The 27,471-nt window shown below is 42.2% G+C and overlaps 1 protein-coding gene across 12 annotated transcripts in view; it reads left to right on the top strand.

The window, feature by feature from the left end:
• sema5b (semaphorin 5B) overlaps positions 1–27,471 on the top strand; it is a 583,141-nt gene that overhangs the window by 301,156 nt on the left and 254,514 nt on the right. For all 12 annotated transcript variants that reach the window (XM_062971530.1, XM_062971492.1, XM_062971628.1 and 9 more), the window contains one exon: positions 8,316–8,415. In XM_062971530.1, the coding sequence (XP_062827600.1) occupies positions 8,316–8,415 (100 nt within the window). The remainder of the gene's footprint in view (positions 1–8,315; positions 8,416–27,471) is intronic.

Here is a 27,471-nt window from a genome sequence, read left to right as displayed (position 1 = left end):
GCAGTTTGGGAATACAGTACAATATGTTCCAAGTCTCCCTGTGGATGCCTGAAACTGTGGGTAATATTGACTCCTTTATTTTAACTATACCTGGGCAGAAATATACCATAAAATCGCACTGGAGAATATAGGGAAGCCCATAAACACTTCTAGAGGAGAGAATATTTATTGGAGCATACTTAAGTAAAACCGTGGATATTGAATCTATTGATAAGGAAATTGTTCTATACTTTTCTTCTTCTCTCTTATTGGAGACTCAAGTAGGTTTGGCAGCTCAAAATATCTTTTTCTTTCTTTCTTTTGGCTCTTGCAGCCATTCCTAGGCAGGGCTAATCTGACAACAGGAGTTCATACACTGGTAACTGTATGTTCTATATAGGGCTTCTGAATCTTGATAATGTAAGCTGTAGGTGATACAAAATGGATTAGCTAGACTCTTGGCTGAAACATTGTACAGAAACCACATTTCACCAATTTCAAAGGAATTACATTGGCTGCCAATACTTTTCAGGACTGTATTCATGACTTGTGACCTTGATATTTGAGTTTGTATCAGTCTTTAAGAGTTAACCACGGAGAGGGCACTCTTCAGTATTCCAGCAGTGGAGCATCACGTCATACAGGGAATGCCTTATTGTCTGTAGGGCCCTGGTTGGGAGATGCCATTATTTTAGCAAAAATCTGACAAACACTGACATTTGCCTCATTTCAGAACCAGGTTAACACTTGATTGGTTACACAAGCATGTGAGACCTTGGTTTATTGTCTTGTCAGATTGTGGAGTTCATTGTGATGGTTGTATTTTTTTAATATTAAAAGTAAACTTGTTTTCAATTGTTTTCAAGTGTCTTTATTTACGTAAGTTATATCTTGCCTTTCTTCCTTAAGAGATTCTGGAACAGCTTATAACACAAACTAAACACTGTAAAAACCAATATGTAGTATTAGAGAACAATTAAAAAGCAGTTAAATATCTGCAAAAACACACTGAATTAAAAAAAAATTAAAACATTTAAAAACGTAGAAACAAGCAAGGATTTCAATTTTTCTGCACAAGCAGTAACTAGCCCAAATTTTATCTGCTGCCAGAAGAAGAACATCAGAGAAGAGGCAAACTAACTCTCTGTAGAAGGGAGTTTCAAGCCTGGGAGAGGTTACTGAGAAGGCTGTCCCACAGGTCCTCACTAGATGTGCCTTTTAGGTCATTTTGCATTGAGATCTTGGGATAGATTGTGGGCTAAGAATAGTTGTGGTAGTGGTAAAGGTCATGATGGTGACTGGACCCAGTTTTATGGCTGATTAGAGCTTTGAAGATGATTCTCCCCAGTCTTAGTTCAAAATAATAATAATAATAATAACAACAAAAACAACAACATCACAGTTGTGGAAAAGAAAAAGGTTTGGATCATTGATGTCGCCATCCCAGGTGACAGTCGCATTGACGAAAAACAACAGGAAAAACTCAGCCGCTATCAGGACCTCAAGATTGAACTTCAAAGACTCTGGCAGAAGCAAGTGCAGGTGGTCCCGGTGGTGATGGGCACACTGGGTGCCGTGCCAAAAGATCTCAGCCGACATTTGGAAACAATAGACATTGACAAAATTACTATCTGCCAACTGCAAAAGGCCACCCTACTGGGATCTGCGCGCATCATCCAAAAATACATCACACAGTCCTAGATACTTGGGAAGTATTCGACTTGTGATTTTGTGATATGAAATCCAGCATATCTATCTTGTTTGCTGTGTCATACAATAAAATAATAATATAGTAGAGTCTCACTTATCCAACACTCGCTTATCCAATGTTCTGGATTATCCAGCGCAGTTTGCCTTTTAGTAGGCAATGTTTTTGTAGTCAGTATTTTCAATACATTGTGATATTTTGGTGCTAAATTCATAAATACAGTAATTACTACATAGCATTACTGCGTATTGAACTACTTTTTCTGTCAAATTTGTTGTATAACATGATGTTTTGATGCTTAAATTGTAAAATCATAACCTAATTTGATCTTTAATAGGCTTTTCCTTAATCCCTCCTTATTATCCAACATATTTGCTTGTCCAACGTTTTGCCAACCCGTTTATGTTGGATAAGTGAGACTCTACTGTAATAATAATAATAGTTCAAAATTCAAAATATTTCATCATGCTGGCTCAGCTTGTCAATATTTCCACATTGCTATTCTCCTTTTCTTTACAAAGTTGAAAGCATGTTCTTATAGAGTAGTATTGTTTGGCCAGTTGTGAACCTAAATTTTGCCACTCATTTTGTGGCTGCTTTGAAACTTTTTCACCCTTTAAAACATTTAGCAAGGCAGAGCCAGAAGAGTAAGAAATGTGTTTCTTTTCCTCCCCAGAACGGGTTGAAAAGTCAAAGCACAAAGGGGGCCTTGATGATCTGTCCTGAGTTTGTTCACTTCTGGATTTCCTGCCTTGCTTTCCAGCTATGAAAAGCTAGGTTCTTTTTAGGTTTTGATTTTTCATAGTGTTTATATAGAGAGATGTTTTGCAAATGTAAACACTGTCTGGTTTCTGGGGGCTTTTAGCTGAAATTAAAGACACTTTTCTTAAGGGTGAAAAAAAAAACCCAAAACAATCCAAGAACATTTTTTAAAAGAGGGGGCTCTGAGGAAGGTCAGATGTAAGCAAATTCAAGAGTTCATTGAGTCCATATGTATAAACTTTGTCTAATGTAGAACACTTTTTTCTGTGTGGAGCTGTAGGTGGAGAGTCGTGGAGCACTTACCTTTTTCATATGGTTTCATTCTTCAGCTCATTCTTTAAGATAAAAGCTAAGTGCTGACATTAGGGTCTGCTTGTGACCCTAGGTAATAATGAAATGTAATATGGAGAATGAAAAAGCCTTTCCTCTGTCCTTCCTTTGCTGCTACCTTTTCCCTGTTGCATCTCCTTTTCCCCTCATTACAAAGAATGGACTCAGAAGGGTCAGAGAAGGCATTCAGCATTAATTCGAATGATTGGTCCTTAGATCTTCTTAGCTGAGAGAAGCATACTGTGTTTAATCATCTCTCAACTGTATGACTTATAAAGGCCTGCGTTTTGTGCTATGAAGATGCATGACTTGCAGCCTTTAATTTAATAATCTGAAAGGCTTTCTTTATATGCTCTGCCACCTGCAGTCGTAAATATAAATTGGGACTGTTGCCTGTTATTTCCTGGACTTGACTGACATTCAAAACGATCATGGGAAGGATTGAGCTACCTACAGCGCATATATTTTTCACCTCACCATTCTGTACCTGTAATTTTTTTTCAGTGTTTGCTATTTAAAAAGAGCGATGATAGCAGATGAAGAAAGAGGGAGAAGACGAGAGAGGAAAAGGCAGGTTTCATATTTTTCTGACATCACATCATATAATGGGCTAGTTGAGGAAAGGAAAAACTCAAGTGGGCAGGAAATGACAAGAGAAAATTAGAGCATCAGAGCAGCCTCCATAAAAGGGTTCATTGTTATAAAATGACCCTTCTATCAGAGAACATAAATGCCCAAGAATACATGGAGTGGGTGCATTATCCAGCTTTGAAGCACGTTATTTCTCTGGATTAGGTTCAGAGAAATTTCTTACATCCATGTTAAAGAAGACAGGGTTTCATTAGCAAGAAAAATACTGCAGGTGACATTTCTGCACCTCCTGCAGTGTTTGCACATAACTAATTCTTCTTGCAGATTCTTTTGCAGGAAGAGAAGCATGTTTGCAGGTCCACCTAAATTTCAGGTTATCCTGAAATATTTATTTGTCTCCTTTTTTTTAAAAGGAGAGTTGAACACCAGTATTAAATAGTGATATGTAGATTTGGAGTGTGATTTTTCAGAAAGTTTAAGGCTGTAGGATATCCTCAGTGATGGAAACAGATTCATAAGTGGAAGAACTAAGTAACTTATAGGTGTCAGGGATATCAATGATATCACCTCCAGTACAAGTGGCAGTATACCTCTCAAAAACAGAAGCAGGAGGAATCAGTGTAGATTGACATCACTTTAACTTCCATGGCTCAATGCTATGGAATCATGGGAGTTGTAGTTTAGTGTGACACGAGAACCCTTTGACAGAGAAGGCTGAAGAACTTGCAAAGCTACAACTCCTATGATTCCATAGCATTCAACCTTGGCAGTTAAAGTGATGTCAAACTGCATTAATTCTTCAGTGTAGATGCAACAATGGAAATACTTTGCTGGACTTGATAGATCTTTGATTTGGTGCTTCAGGGCCTTTCTTGTGTCCTTAGTATGCTTTTCCTTAAGTCTGAGTTAGGCAAAATTATATGCCAGTTTCTTTACATGAACCATATGTTTCTCAATAGCCTCTTGACTTCTCAGAATTAGGAATGCTAACTGATTTTTGTATATTTCAGTACAAGTCTACCAGATCTCAGTCTTCAGAATATGCATTTGTTGTGTAGATCAGAACCTTGTTATCAACTGGATTTTGGACTTCTGAAACAGTTCTTGGCTCATAATATCAAATATGCTTAGCAATGTGTATTTGAGTAGAATCTTTTGTTTAAAATATGATGTGAATAGACATTTAAATGAGAATGTCTGGAGCAGGTTTCAAAGCAGCACATATCTCGAGTGTAATGCATAAAAGGAATTGAAGGGTACCATGTAAAATAGCCATGGGATGGAGGCAGACTGATTTTTCCAGCTCTGTTCAGGTATCTATGGCTACTGTAGACTGCTAAAAAGACAAATACATGGGTCCTAAAGTAAATCAAGCTTTAACCCTCCCCAGAAACCAAGATAACTAAACTGTCAGAACCCTGGCTGCTGGGCACCAAGAACCATACACGGAGGCCAATCTCTATCTAATATCTTTATTAAAGAAATATATAAAAGCAATAAAAACAAGTGAAGAATATAGTTCAGAAGCAGACCTTTCAAAAGAGGTCAAATATAGTCCAAAAATGTATTGTCCAATAAATGATATTAGAGTTCAAAGTTTTAATCCACTTGACCGAAACACACACTCTTGCCAAGCAATAGTGTGGGGAAATGTCAGAGTCTTAAAAGTCCAATGAAGCTTGACAGCAAGGCTGGAAATAAACTTGATTCTTGGCTAGATCCATGACTGGAAACAAGGCAAAACATGAAGCGTGGAGCAGGGTCCGTGGTTAAACTGCAAGGCTAGGCAAGGCTCGAAAACTTGATCCGGGAAGCAAGGAACTGGGGTACGAAGTCCACACACCATCTCTCTCCTGAAGCTGATCAATTGACTCCGCAAAGAATCTCTCGCGCCAAACACCTATATTGGGTCTCGTTTTCCCGCCAACAAATCTCTTTCCCTAGAGAACAAGAAGCGAAACCCAACTCTGTCCAGATGCAAGACTCCTTAGAATTTCCCAAGGGAAGCAGGCCTAATCAGCCTGTTTGTTTGGCAGCGACTCTTAGACTTCTCCGATTAGCTTCTCTGACTCCTCTGTCTTTAGAATAAGATTCCTTCCTGGGAAACGGAGGGGAGTACTGCCCAAGGCCTGGTTTACTGAATTCTTGAGGGCAAACGTCAACATCCGGCAGGTGAAGAGACTCTAGCTCTTGTTGAACCGGCGAAAACCCCATGTTTTCATCTTCATCTGCCACAATAGTACTAGGAACAGGACTACAAGGCCCATGAGGCATCACATAAACTGAGATTTAGACATAATGAGAAGGGTGATCTACTAGAAAAGACAAGAATGCTTGGGAAGGTAGAAGACAGTGTGAAAAGAGCAAGATAAGATGGATAGACTCAATCAATCAAGCCATGTCCAGGAGTCTGCAGAACCTGAGCAGACCTAGAGGTTTTGCCTTCCTACCTCATCAGATGGACTGATTTGCCCATCATACACCACTTCCTCTCCTCAGAGCCCATTAGACGACACACAGGGACATCCGGCTGGGTTCTGCGCCAAAAGAGGAAAGGAAGCGGTGCATGCTGCGGCACCAGCAACATGGGAGCCTTCCCATGTTGCCTTACCTTCAATGGAAAGCCCGGTGGTGACACTTCCTCCCATTGGATGTGGGTAACGGTAAGGCAGGTGATACGGTGCGTGGAGTGGCGGATTCTCCATGTGCCCTACCTGGAACCCATGGATTCGCCATGATGCATGGCAAATCCATGGGCCATGGTGATGAGGTTTCATGGCGTCACCATTAATCAAAGTGACTTTGATAGCAGTTAACAGCAACAACATATCAGGATTACCTACAGGAAGCCATGCTGGTTGACCAGGCTCTGAAACCACTGTTGCACTGTCCTCCCTTGGAAGTCCATTGGTTCTCAGGCTCTGTCTAATTCGCAATACTCTGAATAGCTGCAGGATTCATGCTTTGTTTAGTCCCAGTCTCTACCTTGTTGGGGCTCTATTGTTAGCCCCAACTGGAGTATGCCATTGGATGATCCACTCTTCAACAGTGGATTCAATAAATAAACTCTAACTCGCACTTACTAATAATATTCTGGCCTTAAGCTCCCTGCCTTAACTGCTACCTGCCTTCCAGTTAGGATGTATGGGAAAAGGCCATATTTTAGAGGACCTTTCTATGCACCACACCTATCTGGTTGTACAATATCTTTTTATCATCAGAGCAGAGAATCACAGGTGGTATAGTAACTAGAGAAGATAATAACCATGCTATGTACAAAAGAAAAAGACTGGTCCTATAGCAAGTACAGTGTAGTTCCTAGTGTGATGGAGGTAAGCAAGAAACTGTTCCACTAACTATAGTGATATGGTGTGTCAGAGCGGAAGGTTCATTCAGATTTCACTTTAGGGAAGAATAACTAGTTTCTTTAAAACCATAATGGAATTCAAGGGGATTTATAGGAATGATCTATGAGCATAAGGAGGCAGGAGTCAAGGTTAGTAGATCTTTTCTGCAAAATTAACAACAGTTCCAAAACAGTCTGTTTTTCCCCTTCTTGTCTGTTTTTCCCTTGTTGTCTATCCTAAGATTTAAGGCATAGAAATAAAAACAGCTGAACCACTATGGTAACATTTTGAATCCAGTAGTGGTAGTCCAGGGAATTATTTAATATACAGTTCTTTTTCTGGGACGTATATATATTTTAAGGTGTCATATAGTGCTAGTATTTCTTTGCTTTTGTAGGACACGTGTTGCTTTTATTTTCCAGGAATGGGAAACCATACCTTGTAAAAATAAGGTTGTAAACCAAGAGAGGCAGGTTCCCCAGAACAGAAGAAAAACACAGGGAAGTCAGTGGAATAGATGAAAGCACATGATATTATGAATAATATTGGTGATACTGTTTACCCTGATACATCATAGTTTTGTATATACAGCCATTGTATATACAAAACATGTACAACTGTAGGCTACATCTGAAATGTAATGACAGAGGAGTAATATAGTGAGCCCTCCATATTCAGGGGTTAGGGGCACAGGATCCTCGTGAAAGCACAAAACTGCAAATAAAAACAACAACACATTTTTACCTGAGAGAGCACATCTTTAGGAATCTGTAGGTCCTCCAGCACAACTGTATGGTCAACTCTTCTGTGGATTGTATATTTTCTTGTATTTTGCTTCATGGCCAAAAAAAAAAAAAAAAAAGCTACTCCTGAGTATGTGACAACATACCTAAATGTTGAAGAGGCCTATCATCACAGGCCTATCATCTCGATAGTCTATAATACTGTCATCTGCTAGTTTAAACTGTTGTTTGCAGTATTTCTGAATGTAGATAACTTGAATACACATTTTTAAGATGTCTGAACTTTTCTACAAGCCAAAGTGGTTGGGATAAAAAAATGTCCCAACAAATGTTTTGGTTTTTGCCTTTGGGGTAATAATAGTTTTTCACAGCCAGTGTAACAAAGTGTTACATGCTGGGTGTTGATTATTGATAATATTTTGTTGATGATAATTTTTCAAATTTATCGCATTGGAGAGTGGGTTTGGAATTTTGTGTCAGGGGAAGCAAATAGTTTCGAGTACATAAATTTTCTATTTTCTGTTTTATTTTATCTGATTTTGTTTTATTTTTATTTCACCATACATTTTCTGGCTTTGAATACTTAGGCAGAACACTTGATTTTACACACATGGAAACATTTTTTGGGCATGTTACATTTTTATACTCTTAAATACATTTAAATTCAGATCAGGAAATACAGCACAATGCACGCTATGGAAGTAATGTTTCTAAATCCTAGCTCATGAGGGTTAATAGATTGTTATCCATCTATTGGCATATGCTCAACTGGAAATCCATTAGTTTGAACGTACTGCAGAAATTCTTGCTTATCAAACAGAGTCATTGTTCTTTTCTTTCACTTTTGTTTTGCAGACCTGAAACCCTGGGTTTCAAATTTCACCTATCCAGGTGTACGGGATTTCTCTCAGCTCGCTCTGGATGCCAATAGGAATCAACTCATTGTTGGAGCCAGGTAAATTAGACTTTTCTAATTGGAGAACAAGAATCTTATTCTTATTAGTTCCCTGCAGGTGGTTTTGCACAAAAAAGTGCATATTCTAGTTTGCAAGCACACTCAGTATTAATCTGAAAGAAAATATATAATTCATGGAACTGGATTTTAAAAATATAGCAATAATGCTGAAGAGGGGAAAATTGCCATTCGTTCTTAGGGGGAATGTGTGATAAAAATTAGTAGTTAATGCAGAAAGCTATCATCTCCTAAGGATCCCAGATGCTACAAAATCTCTTTTCAGTATTTGTCCACATGTATAAAAACAGAACCAGCATGTCTAAGTTAAAGAAAAGGCTTCAACTTTTCATGATGGAACATATGTCCAGTCAGGACAATGCATCCCTTAGATCATTGGTTTTCAACTTGTGGGTCCCCAGGTGTTTTGGCCTACAACTCCCAGAAATCCTAGTCAGTTTACCAGCTGTTAGGATTTCTGGGAGTTGAAGGCCAAAACACCTGGGGACCCACAGGTTGAGAACCACCGCCAATCAATTTGTCTTCTGAAGTCCAGCTTGAATGAAATTGATAAATTAGAGATGACTTTTTGGTTGAGGGATGCATTGTTCCTGCAGCCTAGATTCTGTTGCAATTCTGTTGCATTTTTCTCTTTAAAAGTTAAGAGCTTACAAGCAAAGACATTCCCACCTCACTCTGTCATGCTCTTTATATTCCTTCCTTTTGTTTCCCTTTCCTGTGCACACTTTCTCTTCCCTCTTATCTCCATACAGTGATACCTCATTTCCAGTTCTGTTGATCTTGGATTTAACAGCTGGAAAAGATTGTGAGGACTGTAGAGAAGTGTGTCTTACATATATGATAATGGTGAACCAGTACTTTCTTCTGCTGTCATGGACCTGTACCATGATAATGCCATTTTATTATCCTGTTTGCATTTATAATTGGAAATTAACTGCAGACCAGGACCTAATAACAATTGATTTTCAAACCAGCATTTAGAGTAGCACTACTATAGATGAAGTTACAATCATATCTGGCATCTGCATTTCGTTATGGCTCAAGGTGAGGTATAACACAGCTCAAACAGTTAGAACATCCAGATAAAACACAATACAGTAGAGTCTCTCTTACCCAACATAAATGGGCCTGCAGAATGTTGGATAAGTGAAAATGTTGGATAATAAGGAGGGATTAAGGAAAAGCCTATTAAACATTAAATCACATGATGATTTTACAAATTAAACACCAAAACATCATGTTTTACGACAAATCGAAAGAAAAAGCTGTTCAATACATAGTAACGTAATGTAGTAATTACTGTATTTAAGAATTTAGCACCAAAATATCGCAATATATTGAAAACATTGACTACAAAAACATTGGTTACTAACAAGCCAACTGCGTTGGATAATACAGAAAGTTCGATAAGTGGAGGTTGGATAAACGAGACTCTACTGTACCACAAAATACATATATTAAAACACATAGTACAAAGATGTAAACACAACACTAATAATAACAACAATAATAATAACTTCATACTTATATCCTGCCACCAATCTCCCTGAAGGGGTGGCAGAAGGTGCCTAAAAACAACATAATAATGAACATAATATAAAATACAATAAAATAAAATACATGCAATATATAAAATATCAATTCAGACTCAATTAAGCTGTGAAAGCAATTTAAAAATTGACTCAGAAGCACTCTAGCCAGCTTAAGAAGTTGGGTATTAAGTTGTAGATTCCTGTTCCATGTGCTCTGACCTTTTCTGACCAGTGAAAGAAAGATGGACAAAAAAAGAAATGTGACTGCTGTTATGATGGGGAGGTTGGAGATGTATGAAATAGAGATTTTGAGGGACCAAACTACTAGTTTGAGTATTGTGTGTTAGCATGCTTATGATGTTGGGCATGTTTTCAGTTGTTTTTGCATGTATGAGGCAGGGGAGATTCACAGATTGTGACAAAGAAGAAAAAGAGCTCAGGGTGGGAGGACTGATGGTGTGGGATTACCAGCAGAGTGAGAAAGGATGTTGGGAAATAAAATTGATATGAAAAGGAACGAGGTACCTAGTATTATGCAGAATTTAGGGCTGAGAATGTTTTCTGAATGAGATCACAACTGACTTCATAGTTGAGGTGAGCTATCATAGGATAGGGTTGTTGTATGTCTTTCTTGCTGTGTGGCCATGTTCCAGAAGCATTCTCTCCTGATGTTTCGCCCACATCTATGGCAGGCATCCTCAGAGGTTGTGAGGTATGGAGAAAACTAAGCAAAGAGGTTAATATATATCTGTGGAAAGTCTAGGGTGAGAGAGGTCAGTGTGAATGTTGTGTAGTTAATCACTTTAATTAGCATTGAAAAGCTTATCTGCTGTCTTCTTCCTGCCTCTGGAGCATCCTTTGTTTAGAGTTGTTAACTGCCCTAGGTTGATTCATGCCTGGAAATCCTCTGTTTTCAGAGTATTGCTTTTTATTTACTGTTCTGATTTTTGAGTTTTTTAATACTGGTAGCCAGATTTTGTTCATTTTCATGGTTTCTTCCTTTCTGTTGAAGTTGTCCACATGCTTGTGGATTTCAATGTGGACAACTTCAACAGAAAGGAAGAAACCATGAAAATGAACAAAATCTGGCTACCAGTATTAAAAAACTCAAAAATCAGAACAGTAAATAAAAAGCAATACTCTGAAAACAGAGGATTTCCAGACATGAATCAACCTAGGGCAGTTAACGACTCTAAACAAAGGATGCCCCAGAGGCAGGAAGAAGACAGCAGATAAGCTTTTCAATGCTAATTAAAGTGATTAACTACACAACATTCACACTGACCTCTCTCACCCTAGACTTTCCACAGATATATATTAACCTCTTTGCTTAGTTTTCTCCATACCTCACAACCTCTGAGGATGCCTGCCATAGATGTGGGCGAAACGTCAGGAGAGAATGCTTCTGGAACATGGCCACACAGCCCGAAAGACATACAACAACCCTGTGATCCTGGCCATGAAAGCCTTCGACAACATATCATAGGATACTTTCTTTATAATTATCCAACAAAGACCAAGTTATATTGCATGTTCTGTACCCCCTTCTTCTTTTAGTCCTACTGCTTCTGAACCATTTTGAGGTTGTTAGATGTTGTTCAAAGAAGGATGTCTTTGGGGGAGTGCCTAAAGGAATTTATGACCATGGTGCAAAGCTTTATAGGTGCTGTTTCCTTCTAATTTGTCTAAAGTGCCTTTGATTCATTGACATATCATCTGAGTCAAGAGCAGATAAGGATATGGTTGCCTCAGCAAACCTGTTCAGAATGGATGCTTTACAGAGAGAGAGTTGTGAGACACAGCATGGTTGAGCAGACATATCTATAGGCTTAGATAGCACAGCATGCGACAGAGACAAGTGGCTGAAACAAAAGGTGGCCTGAAGACCCACGAAGACCCATTTAACAACTCCTTGGAAAAACTATGGGAGGTACGCATTTTGTGGTACTAGAGGTTGCTGGAAGGATGAATGTTGGAGAAACATTTTAAAGGTTATCTTTTTTTTCACAGCAGTAGCTGCAAGAGCAGCCAAAATGTATTACAGCAAAAATTCAGTTTCCATCTGGCAAGATTACTGCCAGCCTTCAAAGGAGCTATAAAATGTTTCCTCCTTGAAGCATTTCTTTTTTGGTTTGTGATAAATGGAAGCCTTTTTGGCAGATTCTACTAGTATGAATGATAGAACATTAGTCCATATTAGGGCTTTTGAGGAACTGGAAACTGGGGGAAAACCTAGTTCAGGTTGTAGCATATCGGCATGCATATCGTGACCAGATATGCCTCAAGACTCCCTTTGCGTATATGTTTTCCATCTTGGAAACGAATGTTGTGAGAATAAACATAGAACACCCTGGGAAAGATCTTGGAGCAATAGATGCTTTGTTGGTGAATGTGGATATCTATATGCATAATACAAGTGAAAATCTCTATGGGTGTATGTGGCACGGGTGTCTGCTTACACAGCCAGCCTCCGGTCTCCACAAACAGGCTATAGTTCCCTGTGATGAGGAGCCACCAAGTCACTCCCTCCAAGGATGTTGTAGGTTACAGCGAGCACATCCCAGTGTTTCTTCCTCTTCATTTGCATGATCCTGCCCACTGTCTCTCCCTTAACCCTTCCCTACCCTTTCCTATGGCACACAGCAAACAGAGGAATTGATCAGGAACTGAACATACTGGAGAGGTTGGGAGAGAATTCACTATGATTTCTAGGAGTTGTAGGGACTGGGATGTATAGTTCACCTGCAATCTAAGAGCCCTCTGAACCTCAACAATGGTGGACCTGGAACAAACTTGACACACAGACCCATTATGTTCAAATTCGCATACTGGCGGGGTTTAGGGATGATTGACCTTGACATCCAGGAGTTATAGTTCACATGTATTCAGAGAACACTGAACCCATCTGATGACAGATCTGGCCCAAACTTGGCACACAAATTCAACATGGCCAACTGGGAATACTGAAAGAGTTTTGGGAGGATTACCCATGATGTTGGGAATCATAGTTCACCCACATCCATTGCATTTTCTAATGTGAGCATTCATTGAAAACAACAGGAAAGACTGAGTTTTTTCCCTAAGAAATAGTGTAACATATGACCTAACTGATATGACCTAACATCCAAAAAAAAACAAGGCCCTTTTCAAATAACCAGGGCATTGCCAGGTACCCAAGCCAGTACATAATGGATCCCTGATGAACACTGCCTTCCTTTACTTTTTTTTGTAGAAAACTTAAGAGTTACAGATAAGAGATTCAAGTTTGTGCTTGTAATCTGGGGTCCTAGAATTGTCCTGATATTAATTGGAATCAGATAGTTTTGATCTTGTGATTTCCAGAGCTAGAAGTAAGTAAGTAACCTACTTACATGCTTTCTGTCTGTCTTTCTGTCTGTGCTCTTCAAATATGGAAAAGCAGTATTGTATATTTAATGCTTGCCTAGGAAAAAATGGAGATTCATAGGCAACATGTTTGCAGTATTTGTGCATCAAAGGGAAATCTTAGATAGGGCTTTGGTGATGAAGAAATGAGGATGCAATGTTTAGCCCTTATCACTCTTTGCACTGAATTTGGATGGAAACTTTTTCAGTATGGATTTAGTTCTTCCTGATATGCCCTTGTAACAGACAGCAGACTTTAACTGGCTGCCTGTGTGAGACAGAATAAGCTGAGTTGCTGATGTTACAATGGGCTGCATTAAGAATGATCTTGTAATTGTCTGTCTTTACCCCCTGCCAAGTCACGTTTAGCTGAGAAATTATCTCGCTTGCTTGAGGTATTAGTGGAGAGACAAACGCCCGTGAGGATACCTAGGTTTAATTCACATTATTGAGGGACAGGCACCTGAAGTCTTGCAGAATCGTTAAGGAAAATGGTAAAGAGCAAACAGCTTTTTTTTTTCGACCAACATGGTTTTTCTGTGTTTCCTGGGAGACAAAAGAAATGCTCTGATTTAAAAGTCAGATCACGGGGCTCCTCTTGTCTGGTAATGTGACCTTGTGGGAAAGCGAGGCCCTTTTTTTGAAATCTGCATTTTTGTAAAAAAAAAAAGAAAAAAGAAAGAAAAAAAAGTAAAGGTCTCTTGAATTGGTTAAGAACTTACTCCTATAAGAGAGGAAGAAAAAAAACAGATACAGTCAATTATATGGTTACATATATTGTGTCTACTTAAATGCCTAATGGAAAGGTCTTAGGGCTTCTCTAGAGAGGAGAGGAATAGAAAGGCAATCTCTGTGCAGTGCTGTGCTGTGTGTGTGTGTTTAACCTACAGTCAGAGGCAGCCCAACCATAAGGCAAACTAGGCACTTGCCTGTGGCGCCAATGTCCTGGGGGCACCATCATCCCTGTTTTCAGAGTGTTGTTCTTTATTTATTGTCCTGATTTTAGAGGGTTTTTTTAAATACCGGGGGCTATCTGGGTTATCTCAGTCCACACTGCCCTATATCCCTGTTCAATGTTTGGTGCTAAATTCACAAATATAGTAATTCCTACATAACATTACCATGTATTGAACTGCTTTTTCTCTTGATTCGTTGTAAAACATGATGTTTTGGTGCTTAATTTGTAAAATCGTAATGTAATTTGATGTTTAATAGGCTTTTCCTTAACCCCTCCTTATTATCCAACATTCTCGCTTATTCCAACGCTTTTATTTTTCAGTGATTGGTTTGGGGGGGGGGGGAATTCTGTTTGCCTACACTTGAAAATTACCTAGGGCCGGCTCTGCCTACAGTCACCAAGTGTCAGAGCCTTTCATGGGCTGGAAATTTCAAGCCTAGTCTAGTCCAGAGTGAAAGTCAATCTAGTGAATGCATTTAGGTACAAGTTAACAGTTTGCTAAGCAACTGTGGGTCGCTCCATTATTTCAAAGCTGAAAGAAACCATGCCAGCAGAATAGCGTAAGGAACTGCTTGGCAATGTGACAGCTGTGGACTGGTGCCCGAAAAAAAGTGAGTGTAACATTTTGAAATTGAGAAAATCTAGTGGTTGTTAAAGCTGGTGCCATTATTCTTTTATATACCAACACACATAATGCACTTGCTGAGACTACAATTTGAAGTTTCGGAAACAAAGCATAGAGGAAAAGGTGCCTGTATGGCCTTTTTCCTCATGTAGTATTTCTATTGAAAATTCCCCTGAACTGAAGCAATATGAAACAAGAAACAAATTTTATTGTTCTGCACCTGAAATACAGTGTTTGGTAATCTGGAATTCTTGTTAAAACTCTCTATTTGTACCCTGTACTTCCTAACCTTCGACTTGTAGGATTTTTTTTTAAAGGGGACCCTCTTCTGGGACATCTCAGCTTATTAGAAGGCCTTAATTTTTTTGTTTTGAAAAATTTTAAAGTCCTATGTATGTATGGCTGCTTGTGTTCAGTTCAAAATATGAAAATTAAGAATTTCAGCAACAACCCTACAAATGTAATACAGTGTTCCCTCACTTATCGGGGGGAGGGTTTATGTTCTAGGACCTCCCGCGAAAAGTGAAAATCCGTGAAATAGGGACGCTATATTTATTAGACTTCTCCTTAAAAAGGAAGTAGAAAGAGGGAGGGAGGGAGAAAGGAAGGGAAGAAAGAGGCAGGGGAACATGGCGCCTGTCAGGATCCAGGCTGCGGAGCACCAATAACCATGCGCAGAGACCAGAAACTGTCTAATATCTTTATTTAAGAAATATATAAAGTCAATAAAAACAAGTGAAGAATAAAGTTCAGAAGCAGACCTTTCAGGAAAGGCCAAATATAGTCCAGGAAAATAATGTCCAATATAAAATATTAGAGTTCAAAGTTATAATCCATTAACCGAAACACACACTTTGCCAAGCAATAGTGTGGGGAGATGACAAGGTCTTTAGTCCATTGAAGCTTGACAACAAGGCTGGATCATAGGCTTGGTACTTGGCTGAATCAAGGACTTGGAACGGGGCAACTTGAAGCATGAAACAAGGTCCGTGGCAAACGTGAAGCAAGGCAAGACTTGAAACTAGATCCGGGAAGCAGGGAACAAGGAATACGAAGTCCACATACGATCTCTCTCCTCAAGCTGATCAATTGACTCCGCAAGGTTCCCCTTGCGGCAAAACCCCTATATAGGGTCTTGTTTTCCCGACAACAGAACACTTTCCCTGGAGAACAAGAAGTGAAACCCAACTCTGTCCAGATGCATGACTCCTTAGAATTTCCCAAGGGAAGCAGACCTAATCAGCTAATTGTCTGGCAGCGATTCTGAGGCTCTGGCGATTAGCCTCCCTGACTCCTCTATCTCTATTATAATTGTCCTTTCGGGAAAACGGGGGAGAATTCTGCCCAAGGCTTGTTTGGTTAACTTCCTGAGGACAAACATCTTCCAGGTGGCGAGGCTCCGATTCAAGCTGAACCGGTGGAAATCCCATGTTTTCCTCCTCATCTGCCACAATAGCACTAGGAACGGGACTACAAGGCCCATGAGACATCACACTATCCCCCTCCTCAAGGCCCCTCTCCAACATGGCCCCTCTCCTCGAGTCGCGGGGCCGCGGCTTGGCAGGGTAGGCCCAATGGAAGCGGCGGACTAAGTCGGGGGCATGGACTGTGGAAGCGTCTTCCCAAGAGCGTTCTTCGGGGCCAAAACCCACCCAGTCAATGAGATATTGAAGGCGGCGGCGATGAAAGCGAGAATCCAAAATGTCCTGAACCTCGAATTCCTCCTCCCCGTCCACCAAAACAGGGGCGGGGGCCGGCCGGCTCGCATCAGGGCGTACACCATCCGCCGGAAGGAGCAGAGAACGATGGAACACCGGATGAATGCGCATGGAGCGCGGAAGTTGGAGTTTGAAAGTCACGGGGTTAAGTTGCGCCACCACTGGGTAGGGACCAATGAAACGGGCATCTAACTTCCGGCAGGGACGGTGGGAGGGCAAAAAGCGAGTGGACAACAGAACCCGATCTCCTACCTTGATCTCGGGGCCCGGCTGGCGATGGCCGTCAGCGTGGCGTTTATAGTCCTCCTTGGCTTGATCCAGTTGTTGGTGCAAGAGTTGTTGCACCGCTGTAAGTTCTTGCAGCCAGTCCTCCGCTGCAGGGACTTCTGAAGTTTCAATGACAGAAGGAAAGAAACGCGGATGGAAGCCGTAGTTTGCAAAGAACGGGGTTTCTTTAGTTGAAGCCTGGACACCATTGTTGTAAGCAAACTCCGATAGAGGTAATAGGGAAGCCCAATTGTCCTGTTGATAGTTTACATAACAGCGAAGGTATTGTTCCAAAGTGGCATTGGTGCGCTCAGTTTGCCCATCCGTTTGGGGATGGTGAGCTGAAGATAAACGAGAGTCTATGCCCAATAGTTTCTGTAGTGCTTTCCAGAAACGAGAGGTGAATTGAGATCCACGATCAGTGAGTAAACTCTTGGGCAATCCATGTAGCCGGAAAATATGCTGAAGGAATAAATCTGCAGTCTCTTTGGCCGTGGGGAGACCTTCGCAAGGAATGAAATGGGCCAACTTGGTAAAAAGGTCCACCACTAGGATCGTGGTAAATCCAAGGGAGGGTGGTAGGTCAGTGATAAAATCCGCGGAAATTATCTCCCATGGGCGAGATGGGAGTAGGGAGGGGATGCAGTAGCCCTGACGGCTTCTCCCTTCTTGTCTTGGAACGCTGACATACCGGGCAGGTATTGACATATTTCTCCACATCCTTGCGGATCTTGGGCCACCAGAAATCCCGTAGGATCAAGTGCATGGTTTTGAAAAGTCCAAAATGCCCTGCTGGCTTGCAGTCATGACACAGATGAAGTGCCTTTTCTCTGCCTGGACCTGGAGGGATGTAAATATGATTCCTGTAGCATAGTAGCCCATCCTTAAGTGAGATAGGGAAACGTAGTCCTTGGCGAATCTGTTCTTGAGCCCAGGCATCTGCCTGCTGACTGGCTCTAATTTCTTGAGCGCAAAGGGGTTCTGGGTTAGAGGAAGTTGGTTCAATTGAAGTGGATTTGGTGTTTCCCACTGTGAGCGTGGCAAAGTTTTTGGGCTGCAGCAGTCGAGATTCAGAGGTCTCTCTGCGTCCTGCAGCATACTCTGGTTTCCGTGATAGAGCATCTGCCTGCTTGGTCTGAGCCGGGGTTACATAATGGATCTGGAAGTCAAAACGTTCAAAGAATAAAGCCCAGCGCTGCTGTCTTTGATTTAGCTTTCGTGCGGTCCTTAGGTGTTCCAAATTTCGATGATCAGTATGAACCTCAATGGGAAATTTGGCCCCTTCTAACCAATGTCTCCAATTTTCAAAGGCTGCCTTTATGGCCAAAAGTTCTTTCTCCCAAATAGTGTAATTTCTCTCTGGGGCTGTTAGTTCACGGGAATAATAGGCACAAGGGTGAAGATGTTCTCCCACTGGTTGCATGAGTATAGCCCCAATTGCCACATCAGAGGCGTCAGCCTGCACAACAAAAGGGGTTTTAGGATCAGGGTGCTGTAGAATTGGCTGGGTCGTGAATAACTTCTTTAGCTGCTGGAACCCTTTCTCTGCTTGCTCCGTCCAGCGGAAAGGCTGTTTCCCACGGATGCAGCTAGTGATTGGGTCAGACCAGCGGGCGAAGTCTGGGATGAATTTGCGGTAGTAGTTTGCGAACCCCAAGAAGCATTGCACTTCCTTCTTGTTGGTTGGCGCCCGCCATTCCAATACTGCTGAAACCTTTGCCGGGTCCATGGAGAGCCCTAGTGGCGAGACGCGGTATCCCAGGAAGTCTACCTCTTGTAGATCAAAGGCGCATTTTTCTAACTTGGCATATAGTCCATGATCCTGCAATCGTTGTAGCACCATTCTGACGTGTTGCTCGTGTTCCGATTGTGATCTAGAAAACACCAAAAAATCGTCCAAATATATGATCAAGAACCGATCTAGATAATCCTGGAAGATATCGTTGACAAAATGCTGGAATGTTGCGGGAGCTCCGGATAATCCGTAATTCATGACTAGGGACTCAAATAATCCGAATTTGGTCTGGAAGGCGGTTTTCCATTCGTCCCCTTCTCTGATGCGAACTAGATTGTAAGCCCCCCGGAGATCCAGCTTGGTGTAAACCTTGGCCCCTCGGAGCCGGTCTAATAGGTCTGAGATCAAAGGCAGGGGGTAGTGATTCCGTTTCGTGATATTGTTCAATGCTCTATAGTCCACAACCAAACGTAGGTCCCCTGACTTCTTTTTCACAAACATCACTGGGGAAGCAGCTGGGGATTGAGAGGGTCTGATGAACCCCTTGCGAAGGTTTGACTCTATAAACTCCCTGAGAGCTTCTTGCTCTGGTTCAGTCAGGGAGTAGAGGTGTCCTCGCGGAATCGGGGCCCCCTCCACCAAGTCAATGGCACAGTCGTAGGGTCTATGTGGGGGTAGTTTCTCGGCTTCCTTTTCATTGAAAACATACCAAAAGTCCGAATATTTCTTGGGCAAGGTGATAATGGGCTCAGCGTCCGTGGCATGACAGACCTTGGCTACTAGACAATGGTTTTGGCAATATCTTGAGGCAAACTGTAGTTCTCTGTTGGACCAGGAGATGTTTGGGTCGTGGAGTGTCAGCCATGGAATCCCCAAAATCACAGGAAAGTGGGGAACCTCGGTAACGAAGAAGGAAATTTCTTCCATGTGTTCCCTTATCCACATCCTGGTGGGTTCAGTCCATTGGCTTACTGGACCTGTCTTTAGGGGACGGCCATCTATGGCCTGCACCACCCGGGCATTCTTGAAATCATGATATTGTAATCCTAGGGAGTCGGCATACTCTCTATCGATGAAGTTGTTTGTTGCCCCTGAGTCTATCATGGCATGGATCATGACGGGTCCTTTTTTCACTGACCACAGCGTGACCACCAGGAGGAATAGGACCCCGGTTTGCGGCTCTTGAGTGGGGTTTTTGACCGGGTTGGCGAGCCTCTCTACGCCCGGTCGCTGGCTTCCCCCGCCGGCTTTGCCCCAGCCGCCTCGGCCGTCTCCGTCTCTGCGGAGGACGCCGCCGCCAGGCGGGCGGCGGGCTTTCTTTTAGCTGGACATTCTCTGGCGAAGTGGCCCCCGTTCCCGCAGTACCAACACAGATTCAAACGTTGGCGGCGGGCCTTTTCGACAACATCTAGTCTGGGGCGCACATTGCCCAACTGCATCGGTTCCTCCTCGCTTCCCATGTGGGTTGGGGCTGGCGGTGGGGATCTCCATACTGGACGTGGTTGAACACTGGCAGAAGCGGGGGGTTTCACTCCGGCCCTTCCACTCTGGCCTCGGAGCCACTGTTTTTTGTTGGCTATTAGGGCTTCGGCTCGTAAACACTGGTTGATGAGTCTCTCAAGAGTCCCTGGAGGATCCACCTTAGAGATCTCTTCCTGCATCTCGAAGTTGAGGCCCTCACGAAACTGTCTTCTAAGGGCTACGTCGTTCCAGCCGGTGCTCTGAGCCAGCACCCGGAACTCGGCTATGTACCGGGACAACGGCCTGTCCCCTTGGAATAGACGCCGGAGTTTATGGCCGGCCGCCTCCTCGTCGTCTTCGATCCCCCAGGTCTTTCTAAGGTGATTCAAGAAATTTTGTGCAGAGCTTAGGTGCGTGGAACCCGCATCAAACAGCGCCGTCGCCCAATTGGCCGCAGGCCCATCTAGGAGGCTGTAGATCCACGCCATTTTGACATCTTCTTGAGGAAATTCAGCTTGGCGGGCTTCTAAGTACGCCTGGCATTGGCGACGGAAAACATGAACCTTGGAGGCTTCTCCAGAAAACTTGGTTGGTAGGGCTAGGGCAGGGAGACGCACACCGCGTTCCTTCAAGCCCAGTATTTCACCCTCCTGCATTCGGAGGGTATCACGGATTCTATTGAATTCTTCTTGGGAAATGGTGTAACTGGCCGGTTGAGCCTCCGCTCCAGTTCCTGTAGACATTCTGGCCTTAGGTTAATTGGTGCTTAAGGTGGCGGAGTCAAACTGTCAGGATCCAGGCTGCGGAGCACCAATAACCATGCGCAGAGACCAAAAACTATCTAATATCTTTATTTAAGAAATATATAAAGTCAATAAAAACAAGTGAAGAATAAAGTTCAGAAGCAGACCTTTCAGGAAAGGCCAAATATAGTCCAGGAAAATAATGTCCAATATAAAATATTAGAGTTCAAAGTTATAATCCATTAACCGAAACACACACTTTGCCAAGCAATAGTGTGGGGAGATGACAAGGTCTTTAGTCCATTGAAGCTTGACAACAAGGCTGGATCATAGGCTTGGTACTTGGCTGAATCAAGGACTTGGAACGGGGCAACTTGAAGCATGAAACAAGGTCCGTGGCAAACGTGAAGCAAGGCAAGACTTGAAACTAGATCCGGGAAGCAGGGAACAAGGAATACGAAGTCCACACACGATCTCTCTCCTCAAGCTGATCAATTGACTCCGCAAGGTTCCCCTTGCGGCAAAACCCCTATATAGGGTCTTGTTTTCCCGCCAACAGAACACTTTCCCTGGAGAACAAGAAGTGAAACCCAACTCTGTCCAGATGCATGACTCCTTAGAATTTCCCAAGGGAAGCAGACCTAATCAGCTAATTGTCTGGCAGCGATTCTGAGGCTCCGGCGATTAGCTTCCCTGACTCCTCTATCTCTATTATAATTGTCCTTTCGGGAAAACGGGGGAGAATTCTGCCCAAGGCTTGTTTGGTTAACTTCCTGAGGACAAACATCTTCCAGGTGGCGAGGCTCCGATTCAAGCTGAACCGGTGGAAATCCCATGTTTTCCTCCTCATCTGCCACAATAGCACTAGGAACGGGACTACAAGGCCCATGAGACATCACAGCGCCTCCTCCTTCTCCTCCCACTGCGTTTGGGCCCCTTCTCCGCCCCGCCACCCGCACCCGACTGAGACCACCACTACTGTAAATCATAATTTTTATGACTTATAATATTATTTTAGTGTTTATTAAAAAACCGCAGTACAGCGAGGGCATGAAAAGTGAACCGTGAAGTAGCGAGGGAACACTGTACATTGTACTAGTGTTAAGTGAGGTAAAGGTTTTCCCCTGACATTAAGTCTAGACGTTTCTGACTCTGGGGGTTGGTGCTCATCTCCATTGCTAAGCCAAAGAGCTGGCGTTGTCTGTAGATGCCTCCAAGGTCATGTGGCCAACATGACTGCATGGAGCTCTGTTACCTTCCTGCCGGGGCGGGTACCTAATGATCTACTCACATTTGTATGTTTTTGAACTGCTAAGTTGGCAGAAGCTGGGGCTAACAGTAGAAGTTCACCCCTCTCCCTGGATTTGAACTACTAACGTTTTGATCAGCAAGTTCAGCAGCTCAGCAGTTTAACCTGCTGTGCCATCAGGGGCTCCCCAGTGTTAGGTAATGCAGGAAATATGTTGCTAGACCCCCCCCCCCTCAAAAATATCTGAAACCATGGAAAATAGCAAACTATATTTTGACTGGTTTGACTGATTTTGGAACATAAACAAGTGAAACTATGGATAGCAATTCAGTCAGTAAGAGGGTTGTACTGTATCTTGATCACCTTCTTTTTGAGATAGATGTTCACAGTACGTGTGACCTCTTTAAAACTTGTTATATATGCAGATGTGTTTCAATATAGTGTTTTAGTGTTTAGTATCACAGTACCTTGGTTCATATTTCCTGCAAATGAACTGAGGGGTATACACAAGTTTTTGATTAATGGGGTCTCTGCTTTATCTGGGAAATGTCTGTCCTGTTTGCTTTGGTTAATATGCTAGTCCTGATTGATGTTCTGTTAGATCCGCTGCCCCATTTATGTCCAGCAGCCACTGGAAAAAAAACCCCTTGAATGTATCTTAAATATTAAAGCTGTTTATTCAGTCAAAATATACAATGTTTTCAGAAGCTTGGGACAAGCCCAGAATCTTTCTTGTAAACCATCCCAAACCCATGCATTTAAATAGCATTCTTAACAATGACCTGGTAATAGAGGGCCATTAAACCTCAAGTTGGACTCCTTGGAGTGAACGGTCAAACTTACACACAGAGACACACATGCTCATGCAAACTGCATTCTTTTTACTGTGGCAAGATGTCATTTTCCAAAAAGTTGCATGGATGATTTAGAAAAGGGAAATATACAGTGGTCATGAAAATATTTAGTGTATGGCCTGATAATGACACCAAAATGTATACATACATAAATGAATGCTTTGGAAATATTTGCAAGGATGGAGATAATCAGATGTTTGGGGGGAATGGAAATTCTGTTTATACACACACACACATACACACATATCCTCAGGCAATTTGAACCCTTGTTCCTCTTATTCCATGTGAAGCCATGTCGATTCTTAAGGGAGAAGGTGGCCAAACCCATCACAGGTCAGGGAATGCCGTGAAAGGAGGGGTCTATGGGGGAGAAGGAGTATAAAAGCAGAAAGGCAGATAGGGGAAAGATGGCATAGAAATAGGGAAGAGATTGCAGAGAGATATGGCAAATCATAGAGTTGGAAGAGATTACAAGGGCCATCCAGTCCAACCCCCTGCCATACAAGGAATACGCAGCCAAAGAAATGTTGCAGTCCACCAGGGGAAGGAGCTGAACAAGGGTTTGTGGAGCTATGAATGTTTACTGGACAATACTTATATACATGTATAAATTGAAGTCAGATTTTGGGGACAAAATTATAGATTTTGATATGACCCATGTATAAGTCGAGACAAGAGTCATTCCTTGGTATGTAGAATACCCTGCACAGCCTCTCGGAGCCAGCTGCATATGGCAACCACTGCCAAAATTTTCCCACCCAAACATTTGAAAAGACCAGAAGCAGTGGCATTGTGAGTAGAGTAGAAGGTATAATTGCTTCTTTAGGTTCTTTCAGGACATACATTTTCACCTTTCACCATTCTACTTCGAGAAAGAGATGGCTCCCTTTTTGGATAAAAGTTAAGGTACAGTACTCACTGTCTACAGACATCACACTCAACTCCTGGAATGATTCCATCAGCGTTACCTCCCAAAAAATCCTCAAATCTCTTGGGAAGACAGGTGGACAAATGTCAGAATGCTGGAAGAAGCAAAGACTACCAGCATTGAAGCGATGATCCTCCGCTATCAACTTCACTGGACTGGCCACATTGTTCAAATGCCCAATCACCCTCTCCCAAAGCAGTTACTATACTCCCATCTTGAAAACAGAATGTTGGTGGGCAGGAAAAGAGATTTAAAGATGTGCTTAAAGCCATCCTTAAAAACTGTGACATAAACACCGAGAACTGGAAAGCTGTGGACCTCAAGCATTCTAACTGGAGGTTAGCTGTGACCAACAGTGCTGTGGAATTCAAAGAGGCACAAATGGAGGGAGAAAGGGAGAAATGTGTCAAGAAGAAGGCTTGTCAAGGCAATCCTGACTGGGGCCACCTTCCACCTAGAAACCGATGTCCTCACTGTAGAAGAATATGCGGATCCAGAATATGCCCCTACAGTCACCTACAGACCCACCACCAAGACACTACACTTGTAAGACAATCATACAGACCCGAGTGATCGCCGGTAATGATGATGACTCACATTGAACCGTTGTTAAGTTGACTCAGGTATTTCTGTGTTGATCGTTTCACTAAAATTTAGTGACTTGTTCATGAGAATATTGAGTAAATAGTTCAATGCTAATGTGTTATCCAAATGTCTCCGAAACAAACATTTTTTAAAATTCTTTTTTTACCATTGTGTAAAATACCCACAAGTTAATAGTTGTTCTTAAATAACCAACTACTTGCTGTCTTTTGGCTAGACTGTTATATGAATGAATTATTTTGAGTTATCTTTAATTTTGAATTCTCTTATTTCTAAAATTTAGACCAAGCCCTTTTTTTTATATGCGCTTTGAGCCTTGGGAGTTTCTTCTTCCCTTGGGCAATATGAGAGTATACACTGTGATACTTTCCAGAGCAAGGCTGTTGTGAAGAAGCCACAGGCTTCTTGGGTTACATGTGTGGAGCTGGAGCCTGGCTGAACTAGACATCACTACTTCCTGTGCCACAAGCAGAGGATTGACCAAAGTGGATGAAGAAAACAGCAGTGCATTCGAGAAAAGTTGAAAGTGAGGAGGGATTCAGCTTGTCAGAATCAGTGAGGTCTCTTAGCAGTTTTTAAAAAGATAAGTCTTTTTAAAGTCTGCACTGTGGTGAACAGACATATTGATTGGGTTGTTGTATGTCTTTCGGGCTGTGTGGCCATGTTCCAGAAGTATTCTCTCCTGACGTATCGCCCACATCTATGGCAGGCATCTTCAGAGGTTGTGAGGTATGGATAAACTAAGTAAGGAAAGGAAAGAAAATATATCTGTGTATAGTCCAAGGTGTGGCAAGAGTTCTTTGTTCCTGGGAGCCAGCATTAATGTTTCAGTTGATCACCCTAATTAGCATTGGAAATGTTTTGTCCCTTGCCTGAGGGCATCCTTTGTTCAGTCAAGTCCTCATTGTGTTGGTTCCCATCTACTGTTTTGATTTTGGAGTTTTGTAATACTGGTAGCCAGATTTTGTTCATTTTCATGGTTTCTTCCTTTCTGTTGAAGTTGTCCACATGCTTGTGGATTTCAATGGCTTCTCTGTGTAGTCTGACATGATAGTTGTTGGAATGGTCCAGCATTTTTGTGTTCTCAAATAATATCCTGTGTCCAGGCTAGTTCATCAAATGCTCTGCTATGGCTGATTTCTCTGGTTGAATTAGTCTGCAGTGCCTTTCATGTTCTTTGACTCTTGTTTGGGCGCTGCGTTTGGTGGTCCCTATGTAGACTTGTCCACAGCTGCATGGTATCCGGTAGACTCCTGCAGAAGAGAGAGGATCCCTTCTGTTCCAGAATACTTCTGGAACATGGCCACACAGCCCGAAAGACATACAACAACCCTGTGATCCCGGCCATGAAAGCCTTCGACAACACAGACATATTGATTCTTTGATGTTGTAGTTTTAACTATACTTTCAAAGAATTTGACAATATATCCTGCTAAGCTTTAAATGAAGGTGGTGTATTCAGAACTTGGAATAGGTGGTGGAGGAGGAGATTGGACTCATAAATCAAAGCCAAGCTCTTAAATGTTGTCTTTAATAATAAAAGTTTCTTGGCTCACCTTAGAAATGGGTGAAAAGAGGTGTTACGAGAGAAGAAAGAGAGATTGGATGAGAATATGTTGAGAATTTCAGTGCTGGTGATATGTTTCCTGATAACATTTTTTTTGGCTTGAAAAAGGGACAGGGAGTCATTTTGAGCAATAGTTTGAGCAGTACTGGATGGAAGAAAAGATTCCCTCCATGTCTTGCTGGCGCCCTAGCCCAACTGATCATGCCTGTTGTATAGTAAAAGGTAGATATTACTATTCGGAATAATATGGTGTAAAATAATGGTAATTAATATTAGGGAATGTAAATATTAGGGAGAGCAATGACTAATCTCGATAAAATAGTAAAGAGTAGAGACATCACACTGGCAATGAAGGGTCGCAATGATATTCCCCATAGTAACCAATGGATGTGAGAGCTGGACCATAAGGAAGGCTGAGCGAAGGAAGATAGATGCTTTTGAACTGTGATGTTGGAGGAAAATTCTGAGAGTGCCTTGGACCGCAAGAAGATCAAACCAGTCCATATTCCAGGAAATAATGCCTGACTGTTCACTGGGGCAAAAGATATTAGAGGCAAAGATGGGGTATTTTGGCCACATCATGAGAAGACAGGAAAGCTTGGAGAAGAGAATGATGCTGGGGAAAATAGAAGGAAAAGGAAAGAGGGGCCGACCAAGGGCAAGATGGATGGATAGTATACTTGAAATGACTGGCTTGACCTTGAAGGAGCTGGGGGTGGCAACGGCCAACAGGGACCTCTGGTATGGGTTGGTACATGAGGTCACAAAGTGTCGGAAGCGATTGAACGAATAAACAACAAATGTTAGGGAAAAGGTTCGTGTCATTACTTTCTTTCAGTACTTTAGTTCTGGCTCATATCTCTTCCCTAAGTTCCCTCCCAGTGTTTTGAGACTGAGAATGGTATAATGCCCTTCCAGATGTTGCTGGATTCATCTCCTGTTCATCTGTTACCAAATGTAGATCTGCATAGTTTTAGTGAAGTATCTCCATGAAGTGTCACCACACCAGGGCTGGATAACTCTGACCTTCCAAACAATTTTGTTCTACAACTTCCAGTAGTCTTATCCCAGAACCAGTGGGGAGAAATGCAGGAGCTCATAGTGCAGCAGTACCTGGAGAGCAGTGCTTTGAGAAGCCCTTGTGTAGTGGCTAGAGTATTATACTAGGATTTGGGAGGCTCAAGTTCTAGTCTGTAGTGATGTATCAGACTCACTGGGCAACTTTGGCTCCTCCCTTCACAAGAGTGTTGTGAGGATAAAGCCAAGAGAAGCACCATTGATGCCATTTTGAGTTTTTGGTGGAATGGGGCAAATGGTGGGGGAGACAAGGAAAGACCTGAATGTCCTTTATCTTAGAAGTTGTTGGTATGCCACATAGACAGAAATGACAAGAAAGGTGTTTAGCACTTCTGAA

This window comes from Anolis carolinensis, chromosome 1 (genome assembly GCF_035594765.1).
Source record: "Anolis carolinensis isolate JA03-04 chromosome 1, rAnoCar3.1.pri, whole genome shotgun sequence".
In the NCBI taxonomy this organism is placed as follows: Eukaryota; Metazoa; Chordata; class Lepidosauria; order Squamata; family Dactyloidae; genus Anolis; species Anolis carolinensis.
Note: the sequence above shows the minus strand (reverse complement) of the source record. Positions and strands in the feature narration are given on the sequence as shown.